This window comes from Quercus robur, chromosome 7, assembly GCF_932294415.1.
Source record: "Quercus robur chromosome 7, dhQueRobu3.1, whole genome shotgun sequence".
NCBI lineage: Eukaryota > Viridiplantae > Streptophyta > Magnoliopsida > Fagales > Fagaceae > Quercus > Quercus robur.
Window position 1 is genome coordinate 34692899 of NC_065540.1, and position 11385 is coordinate 34704283.

Genomic DNA, 11385 nt, shown 5'->3' on the forward strand with positions numbered 1-11385 from the left:
CTTCACCCACAAAAGGCCGCAGTAAAGACTAGTTCATTTCCTTTGTAACCACCCTTTCCACTGAATTTAAAACCTCATCCACTCTATTCAGGTGGGATGTGGAGAAAAAGTTTTTAGAGTATCCATCAACTATCCCCGCTATTCGATCTTTGTCCATACACCACACACCCTCCTCATCCCTTAAGCCATCAATCTGGTTTTTGCGATGCCTTTGACTTGCTCATTTATGAAAAAACTTGGTATTCTTATCCCCCACTAGGAGCCATATAGTCCGAGATCTTTGCCTCCAAAAAACTTCCTCATGGTGTAGCAGGTCATTAATTTCCCCCCTCACTTTGTTCATCTGTTGCATGTTGTTTCTGTACCCAGTTTTGATCAATTCCTCTAAAACTGCTTGCTTGTGTGAGATTTAAGCACACTTTTTAACTTAAATAAATAAATAAAAATAAAATAAATAAAAAACACACACACACACAATAACAACAACAACAACATGAGAGGCAAAAAGTGTACTACTACAAATACTCTTCCTCAACTCCTTCAAAACCATAGGGAGGACAAAAGACAAAAGACCTATTTGCAAACACTTTTTGCCTCTCTTCTAACCCAACAAAATGCACAGGAGTCAAAGCAACGGCTAATTTCAACAACATTGTTTAGCGGAACAGAAGTAGACCACTCAAAATTAAGCAAGCCCAAATTCAAAGCATCAAAACAAATTTTGGCATTGCCCTACATAATGATTGTGTGCAAATCTGCAATTTGTGTTAATTGTAACGCCCAGAAGATTGTCATTGCTTGTGCCTGCAATGGATCATATAGTACATGCTGCTTAGCCCATGCATTTTAGACCTCACCCCTTTCATCTCGAGCCACTACAGCCATGTTCTAAATTTATCAATGACAGTAGCATCCACATTCAACTTTACCACTTTTGTTGGAGGGGTTTTCCGTTGCATTTTTTTATTCCCTAGGAACCTGATCTTGAGATTGTGTAGGCTCTAAAGTCAGCATATATTCTCACATATAAAGGATTTAAATGAAGCGTACATGGGATAGTCTTATTTAAAACCTTGCTGTATCCAATAACAGCAACAGTGCAATGACAGTAATCAGATACGGCTATTGATAGATGGGAAACTATTAACCATCAGATGTATGCCTTATATTTACTTATCAAATACGTAAACGCCTAGTATAAAGTATGGGTTTAGCCCCTTAAAACCTTTCATTAAAAGATAGTTATGATAAATGTAATAATCAACAAATTGTTCACGTAATTTGCCTTGGTAGAGGATAACTGTCATCTCAATATTACATCACAAAAACACCAAGTGGGGGAATGGAAAAACGCCACCCTTTTTTTTTTACCTTCTAAACAAATCCTAACAAACTCTATTGTTGATAGTTTGGTAGAGAGACTTTAGCTGTGTATTCCATTTCTCAACAGCAGCATACTTCTTTGTTCCCTTTGACCTGTCCCAGCGCTCTAGCAGCCGGTTCACTTGATCTATGTGCCCATGGATTCTGTTATCCAATATTAGTGACACCAACAGCTGCTCAACGTCTTGCTCGGGCACATTAAGCTCCTAAACAAGACAAGAAGTATGTTCAGCTCATAATATGTACTTATCACGAAATAGCAATTTCAGACAGAAGATCAGCACAGGAGGCCAAAAGACAAAAGGAAGAAAAAAGAGAAACGGAAGAAGAGTACAGGGAGATGCACCCAAATGTTGATCACACACAGAAGCAAAGAGAAAAGAACAGGATAAAGAGTTAACAGTAGCTCAGGGGTCAGGATACATCATGTTTCGATCTGTAATCTATAACTATCTACCTAGGCAAGCAGCTGCTCTTATTTGCCTTTAAGTTACCATGTACATCACTCATTCCACTTCAATTAACAATATAAGTTAGCATCATAAAAAGACTTCTCAAAAACCACTACAACTGACAATATCAATTAGCATCACACAAAGAATTTGCGGCAACCACGCATAAGACAGACCATCTGTGCATGAATTGTCATGCCAGGTCATTGACATGTATATTGGCATGCCCCATCTAGTTGTTATGAGCTCAGTCTAATTTAAACCAGTTAATCAATTTACTAATGTTGTATTTGAGTAGGGAATTTGTAGATGGAATTTAATTCCATCACAGAAAAAAATTATATATATATATATATATATTAAAAATAAAACAAAATCCTTGTTTGTATGAAGTATTGTAAGAAATTTCAAGGGAGGATTTTTATAGTTGGGAGTTTGGGGCTCAAATCCTTGATGAAAACTCCCACAACCATGATATCTCTTTCTTTTCCTCACCTTATCCCTTCATCGACCCATTGCCTCTATCTTCCCAGCTCTATCTTTTCTCTCCATCTCAATCTCAATCTCATCACCTCAGTCTAGAAGTTGGAGAAGGTTTTTATTTTTTATTTTTTTGTTTGATAGGTTAATATAAAAAGAAAGACACCCTCAGCACATGGACATGTACTGGTGTAAAAAATATATATATAAAAGTACAGCAATCAATAAAATCCAACAAACTAGTGAAAGAATGACTACTTAGAGAAGCCATCCAATCATACAGAAGTCACAGGAAAAGAGATTTCACAGCCGGCCTGAACTTTCCAAGCCTTTGAACATTTGACTATTACTTTCCTTCCAAAAAAGCCCACATAAGACAGGAATATCCTAGCAGCAAGAGAAGGTTTTGAGGGGGAAGATGACAAATTATGGCGTCAAGGGTTTTGAACAGCAGTGGTCCTGCCGGATTGAAACCCATGAGGGCCTAGGGCAGCATAGGTGCTCGGGTTGTGTTGAGGGGGTCTTTGGGAGGATTTGGCTGATGAAGGGAGCTTGAGGTGCATGGGTCTATTTGGTTGAATGGAGGGGTTGGGTTCAATTGAGGGGGGTGTGGTCTAAGTTGTTTTCAGGCATGAGTAGGTTTGGCCATGGCTAGCAGTTGTGTGGTTTTTTATTTGGGGTTTCAGATTAGGTGTTGTTTGTTTGTTGAGGGTGCTAGCTTTGGTTTATTGACCATGGGTTTGATGATTGGAGGTGAATGGGTTTGATTGGGAGTTGCAATTTGCCATGTGTAAATGGAGTTTTTATTATCTTGGTGGTTAAAGCAAAGGCATTTTTTTTATTTTTTTTGATGATGTAGGATAATTTCACTCGGATTAATTGCACGCTAATCTAGGATAATCCTCATTGTTAATTAAACTCCTACAGGCAATTGATCCTACCCACCAGAACCAGTTATTGGGTAATCCCGGAGCTTTTCACCCCTGACGGACTAAGCAGTTTATCCTCATGCCCAAGAGGCTAAAGCAAAGGCATTCTCGCAAGCCTTAAATTACAGCAAACAACATATCCAACTATGGGAATATGCACAAGGGAAGCCTAAAAATCACAACAAATGATTTGTCAACTTAAAAACCAAACAAGTGAAGGGGGGTTTCAGATTGCCTAGATTAGCTATTGCTTTCTCAAATTGTGTCTATAACCTTTATAAATAACATTAGGTGATCATGTTTTGTTTATTTAGGAGTTGCACTGATGCTCTATTCTGTTGTGTTTTTAGGGTTATGTTACAAAAACAAAAGAAATACCTGGGATTTCCTTCCAAACAATAGAATCAGTAATTACTGGGACTTTGACTGATGGGGCTGTAAGAGCACACACATCAGTGGGTGTATAATAAAAAAGTGTAAAATTTACACAATTTTGCCTAAAAATGACCCACATCAGTCTATGTATAATTGTATAAATTTACAAATTTGCTACAGTAACCGTGTAAATTTACATTGACACTGTTAATTTTGCATTTACTTTTTTATTCTTTCTTTACGTATCCCAATGATGAAGGAAGAGAGTGGATGGTGGTTGTGCAAGAAGAAAGATAATTAAAAAAATCAAGAAAAATTTGATATTTTAATGAAATGTAGTATAAAATAGACAATCTGATGTGGTGTATTTTGAAAAGTGAGTATGTAAAATAGAATAACTAAGTTCTTATGCTAAAATAAAAACAGGAATTTTTGCACTAGCTCAAAACGCAACCGTTTTAGATTTTCCATGCAAATATCAATCACTTTATTTCATCCAAACACAATGTAAGGGGTTTGAATAAGGGTCAAAACATCCATTTCCATTAACATCTACAAAAATATGCAAAGTTCGTTACGAAAAGTGAACACATGCACATACTTTTTACAAAAACTGAACCAATGACAGAGTACTCAATAGCTTATTAGTCCAGCTATTAGGACTACTTAGAGAGCCGGACCAATCAAATATGAATAGTAGAGACTAAAAAATTAGAAAAAGGAAATTGAAAGAAAAAAGGGCAATGGAATGCAAATGGTTACCTTAGATATGAATGGGATCCTGATCCTTGTATAAGGTTTGATAAGCTTGAGCAGGACTTGAGTTCTAATATTTTTCAAAAGATCCTCGATATAATTTCTGATAAATGGATCATCCATAATAGTTCTTCTGTTACTCTGGACATTAATATTTTCCATAAATCCTCTTAGGTGAGAAAAAGAGAAGTAGAAAAGGAATAATATACAATTAGGCATGTATGCTCAGCATAATATGAGGGACGATAGCTTTTTAAACTCACCTTCAGGATTTTCTCAAATTCCAATATTTCATTCCGTTGATAGGCTGCTATTAGATTTGTCATCGCCAAAATTTCTGGGTCATTTTTGTATCTGCAAAGTAGCATTTATAAGTGGTCAACATGAAGAAATAGACAGACAAACCTTGCCAACCCACTCAAAGAATCAAATTCCAACCAAGAAAGAGACAGAGAGGAGAAAGAAGATTACGTAGATGCAACATAGGAATCAGATAGAGGACTTACGGCTTAGCCTCCTGCCCATCGAATGGATTAACCTCAGACTCCATCAGCATGTTGGCAAGAACCAGATATCTGACACATCAAACAGGAATCAGGCAAACATGTTAAATAAAAAGTTCAAAGATTAACAGAAATGTTTAGTTCTAACTTTCTGTTTAGGTCTATAGATATCAAAATCTAAATTTCTAATCTTCCATAAATTATTCTCTGCCAGAGTCTACTACTAGGATGGGAGAACATCTATCGTGTAAAAACACATGCATTATATTTATGCCAAAAATGATGCATAATTACCTTAAAGATGCATACATTCTCTACATAAAAGGATAGTTTAATATATCATGCACAACTATTTTTTCATTGAAAACAACATGTTTGGAATCAATGATTAAAAAAGATTCCATATACGCACTTCAAGCATTGGATTCGCCGCTGATTTCCAGCTTCATCATAGTTTTTAAAAGCTTCAAAGAAATCAGTAGCTGCTTCTGCCCACTGGCGCTCTGCCATGTGCATTTTACCTCCACATTCATGAATTATCCCCATTATCCTTGGATGGGGTATGGCTGATTTGATCATAAGTGCTTGCTGGTAAAGTTGCTGCAACAAATTCACATAGAATCTCAGTCCACATAACATGCACAAAAAGGAATAACTAAAAAGAGTCTACATCAACTTGAAAGGGCTCAAAGTTGAAACTGCAGCCAAAATGATACAAAAAAACAACAAAATCAATTAGGAATATGGCACAAGACCTACTGTCCATTCAACACACTACTTAGATAAGATAAAATTTGTAAAAATTGTAAACCTTCCACAATGACTGCAACTCTCAGCACAATCTGAATAATAACATAAATAAACTCCAATAAAACATAATATATAAGACAAAAATAGGCAAACATAGACAAAGATCAGTTCTACAAACCCCTCTTTCCCATTTAAGTTCAAAATATAAAGATGACCTTTGGCTACATCAATCCCACAATCTAAATCACAACTCAACCACAAATCATATCTTCTTCTTTCTTAATTAGTAATAAAATTTCATTGATGAAGAGGATCAACCTTATGTATACATAAGATAGCCTAAAGATTTACAAGATGTGTAATTTCCACATCCTCAAATGTGCACTGATTCCTTTCTCTCCACATTAGGCATACAGGGGCTGGAGGAAGAATTTTTTCCAAAACAATTCCTCCAACCAGGTAGAATATCGATAATACTCATTGGCAATACCCAATGAACCCTAGAAACAAAGAAGACATAGGTCCATATAGCATATGCAACAAGCAAACAACAAATGATCCACAGTCTCACTACTACATCTGCATATGTAGCACCACTCTACAACGGCAATTACTCTTCAAGATATTTTCACATGTTAAATTCTTTCCCCAAGCTAATGTCCAAACAAAAGTGTGACCCTTTTAGGAGCCTTATAGCACCAAATACTTTTCTAATAAGGAAAATACAAATCACAATCCCCTCAAAGCAACACTTACACTCACTGTGGCTTTTCAAGCTTATAAATCAAAATTATCTCACCACTGGATTCCTACTCATTTCATTTGATTTAGTAGTTTTCAGAAGTTATAGATAACTTCAACCAACTGTTTATATCAAGTTTATATAGAAAGCATCACATTTTGATGGAAAAATGAAGTAGGATTCTCAGTTTAGAATTCTATGTAAATTAATATCTAGTTAAATAATTACTGATAAGACCATAATCCAAGGCCACATTAACATAAGTTATAATATAATCATCCTATAATTTTTTCTTTAATTCCTTTTTCTCCGCGCACATGTTTTCCTTACATGCCAATCTCATATAAATTCAGAAATCACGTGTTTAGTGGAACTGTAATGCTTTCATGAAATAGCAAAGTTTCATTTTCCTAATGTCATTTTTAATATTAAAAAAAAAAAATCCTCCATTTGAAATCTTTTCTATAACTTAACGCCAACAAATTCGTAAAGATTGTTGAAAGACATGGTCAGAAACATGACTGAAGAAAGAGCACATAACCCCCCCTCTGAATACAAGCACCAATAATAAAATCGGAAGGTTAAACTTCAGAAACCAGACCTTAAGTTTCTTGTTATTCTTGGTCTCAGTGTACATTTGAATCTCTATTGCGTATACCTCCAAAAGTTGGGTTCCTTTCTTGTGGTCATCACTACCATCTTCTTTTCGACAAGATTTGTGAAGCTCCTTCAAAATCTGTGTTGAGAAATTATAAGCTATGTTGTAATATATATATTGAGAGAAAGTTGAAGTATAACATTATAACCGCCCAATACCTTACTCATTCGCCCATATTCACCCATGTCAAACCAAATCTTGCAAAGCTTGAGATTTGTTTTAAACCATAGTCTCTGCACAACATAGAGTGCTAAAGTCAAAACTTGAACTCCTTAACAAGAAACTCACCGTGGAATAAGGTAAGATGACCCTCTAACCTCATTTTTCGCTTCTTCAAGGGCCTTCAATGTTGTCTGGTAGAACTCTTGCAAAAGCCCAAAGTTCTGACTAGCTGACCCAGAAACAAAATCCATGATGCTATTTATACATTTTTCACTATAGTTTCGTGTCACAGCTGACTTAATGTAGGTCAACATTTCCCTATAGGCTTGCATCATTTCTTCATACTTCCCTAACCGATAATAAAGCTTGACAGTTTGTTTTAGAGCCTTAAATCCCCTGACAAAAAAGACATAGAAATCCTTACCAATATCCAATGATTGCATATTCCAAAAATATTCTATAAAGTTTCCAGGTAAAGTCAACTCTGGGCATGTAAACAAGCAATAGAAACAAATGTTGCAATGGAAAGCATACACAGATATAGAAAGCATCTCAAGAAAATATATGAAAAAATTCACATAAAAAAAAAACTCGTTTTCTCTATTGATAAGTTAGCACACACCCCCAAAAAAATTTGGGAGTAAGGCTTTGTTGTTGTTGTTGTTGTTGTATAAGTTATTGCACACCCAATGGGTCTTGAACCCACAACCTTATCTCCATCTTGTTCTTAAAAGAGAAGGAAATGCTATTTGCTATAATTTTTCCGCAATAACTTACACTTAATTAAGTGAGTATCTAATTTTCATAATTTTAAAAACTTCAGTAAATAGAAGTGCACAAACCTATTTCAGAAGAAACATACATGAGAATCTCAGAAACTTTTAAGATATAAAATCACAAAGACCCAGAAAGTCCAAAAATGAACTAGTACAAAAGTTACTAGTTGCCATCAGCCAATCAAACAATGCCCTCAAAAACATCATCACCAAGCCACACAGTCAAGAATTATAGTACATAACAGAAAGCTTTTTGACTCAAAATTGACACTACACTTTGGTGAGCGGCATAAGTTCAAAATTCAATACATCAGCACCAATTACACAAGGTTTACAAGTGTAATGATGAAAAAAAAAATAAACAACAACAATAAGTTACAGAAACAAAAACAAAAACACATGAGTATCATATTCAGCAAGACTCAGATTACAGAGAAGATTACACAAGGGAGGCATAAATAATTGTGGAATTCTTCTATTTTTATCTCCAGGTTATTTTTCTATTCAATAAGCAAGGGAAATTCCAATAATAAGATGCTCACCACTCTGCCTTCTCTGCTTCCATGTGTACTACTTCAGAAAAACCAGCCAATGCACCTTCTGGATCAGTTTCAACCAAACCTAGAAAAATACAGACCAAAAGGAAAAAATGAGGACATCAATATTGTAGGAGCACAAGGCTCCTATATGAGACAACTTATCAAAAAAAAGGGGTCCTATATGAAACAATAATGATCAATCTCAATCACAGCAGGGAATTAGGGTGGAGAGATAATGATGCCTTAATGGTAGACACCTTACAATTTTTCAAAATAGTTTGTTGAAAAAATAAAAACATAAAATTTTGGATCTAACTGCTACTATTCACCCCCCCCCCCCCCCAAAAAAAAATGATTAACAGTACCACCAATAGAGAAAAAAAAAAGGATCTAACCAGCAGCATATCAAATGGGCTCATATTCCTAAATACAAGTTGATCAATAAAAATACTCAACATTTTAGTAAATTTATGAACTGAAAATGGAATATTTTAAAAGGAGATTCCTGTTGCCTCATTCTCTTAAACAAGTTCTCAATTTCAAACTTTAACAAAACATATATATATATATATATATATATATATGGACAATGGACAAAGTTTAGCTACAAAATTGATTGTGGCCTAAGGCTACAACTTTAATCAATATCTTTTTATTGAAGGTGAATCATTGGATTACATTTTTTTCTTATATCTTCCATGCTTGTAAAATTTCTAAGAAATCAAAGATCAATAGTTATTTCACCCATAAATTGTTTAAATTGCAAGTTTTTGTAGTTTAAAATTATGCATAAAATATAATCTTATAGATTATGTTGTAAATAATATCCGATTAACACAAAATTTGACATGTGTATTAAGATTGTGAAGAATATGCAATCCAACGGTTAAATTTTCAAAATATGTAGTAATGTTAATGATATTGAATAAGGTTGTAGCCTTATAACCTTGATTTGTAGCTAAACTTTGTCCTATATATATTGAGGTTGCCAAAATAACAATTATTTTAAACAGAATTTTTAAAGAAATATATATATATATATATATATTTATAAGTGAGAATTTTTAAAGCAATTTTTGAAATGCACATTCATATATGTAAAATAATATTGCACAAACCCATTTATCCTCCAATTTTACAAGTACCAAATATTTTTTATAAAAAGAACTACCAAATATTGTATTATAGTATAACATCATCGGTAATTTTAATAATCTATAAAGCTTGATCAATGTCCCATAACTGTAAACATGCAATGCTCAGGCTTCTCAACCTTGATTAGGATCATATTAAACAGCTCTATGCAAGAAAAAATTAATATCTTATAAGTTATAACTGCATGTTAAATTCCAAATCTCACAAGCTTTTCCAAATATCTAAATGCTTATAAGGGAAACAAAGAAAGAAAGAACAAACCAATTAGAAGTACCTTTTGCATTGTAGTATTGATTCTCAATATCAACATCCTGCTCCTCTTGCTCCTCCTCCGAGTACTCAAATCCGTAATCTTCCATGTCCGCATCTACACAAGTGAAGAATAGTAAATCCACAATACAAATTTTTATTTTTTATTTTTCCTTTACCCCATAAGAGCAAATGTTTCAATTCTAAATTGGACTTATTCTTTCAAATTAAACATAACAATATGAACAATACAAATCAAGCATTTGAAAGTGCACACAAATAATGATTTACATAAACAATCCAAAGAAGCAACATGAATGTTACCTATTAATCATTTTCAAGTTACTATAAAAAAAAATCATGAAACTCACAACTAGAGAAAGTTTAGACATTGTTTCAAGCTAACCCACTAACATTCAGCAATTCTCCACCAAAAACCAAAACCAAAGAAAACCCTTTTCTTTTATAAAGTTTAGGCATTGTTTCATAAACAAAATTATTTTGTTTTCAATGAAACGAGGTTTACATAATAAGCACACAACATTGATAGAAACACAGACAGAAAAATAAATTAGATTAAAAAAATTTTCTGAAAGGTAATTTGGGCCCTATAAATTGTCCAAGAAAAATTAATATTCACTAGCTCCTTTTTGAGCTCCCGAAGGTAACTAAAAAAGGAGTAATTAAAAAAAAAAAAACTAATTTCTTTCGTTTTCATCAATTTTCTACTCAACCAAACAGAACATTGGAGCGAATCTTCCCTAACAAAAGACGATATGTATATATACAAAAGCTTACCGGAACCCATTGTCGATGGAGATGCTTAGAGATCGTGTTTAGGGCTTTCGTATTCTTAGGGCTCTCTTTCTCTCTCTCTCTCGTTAACTCAAAATCGATCGGAGAGCAGAGACTGAGAGAGGTTCTAGAAACCGGTGAAGATGCCCGGTTTGTGATTTTTAATTTATACTACTGTTTTTAATGCTCGGTTCCGGAATTTTTTTTCTAAATAACAATAAATATTAAAAAATTTAGTTAGTTGTCACGTTTCAAAATAATGTTGAAAACTAGTAAATGTCTAAAACTCGAATTTTTAAATCTCGAGTCTAAAGGTGAGAAAAATTGACGTGAAAATCGAGTTTTAAAGACTCGATTTACACAAAAAAAAATGCCGCTATAGGTCTTTAAAACGTCACTATAGAGATTAAAAACGTCATTATAGGGCTCCCTAAACCTGGTACTAAAATTTTTTTTGCAGGAAAACGCCGCTATAGGACTTTAAAACGTCATTGTAAGGCTTAAAAACGCCACTATAGGTGAAATTTTTTTGCATGAAACTCAAGTCTTAAAGACTCAAGATCTACGTGACATTTTCACACTTGCAAAGCGAGTCTTTCAAACTCGAGTTCTAATATGAATCTCGAGTTTCTAAAACTTGAGATGCTACTTTCCTTTATTATTTTAAATGTTGCCTAACTA

General features: G+C 34.1%; 1 protein-coding gene across 1 annotated transcript; it reads right to left on the reverse strand.

Annotated features, from left to right (window-relative positions):
- Positions 1-1193: 1193 nt before the first annotated feature.
- LOC126693197 (COP9 signalosome complex subunit 2) lies at positions 1194-10890 on the reverse strand. The gene is made up of 11 exons (XM_050389104.1): positions 10708-10890; positions 9935-10027; positions 8509-8587; positions 7346-7586; positions 7187-7261; positions 6972-7106; positions 5291-5478; positions 4882-4950; positions 4639-4729; positions 4382-4516; positions 1194-1589 (listed from the first exon to the last, which is right to left on the reverse strand). Exons 1-11 carry the CDS (start codon positions 10715-10717, stop codon positions 1386-1388), a joined length of 1320 nt encoding a protein of 439 aa, XP_050245061.1. The 5' UTR covers positions 10718-10890; the 3' UTR covers positions 1194-1385.
- Between the last annotated feature and the right edge of the window lie 495 nt (positions 10891-11385).

Excerpts from the sequence above, each read along its gene's own strand:
- LOC126693197 (XM_050389104.1), bottom strand. Across the intron at positions 8,588-9,934 it reads TCAATACTACAATGCAAAAG|GTTTGGTTGAAACTGATCCA; the intron begins GTACTTCTAATT and ends GTATTTTTCTAG. Across the intron at positions 1,590-4,381 it reads GGATCCCATTCATATCTAAG|GAGCTTAATGTGCCCGAGCA; the intron begins GTAACCATTTGC and ends TGTCTTGTTTAG.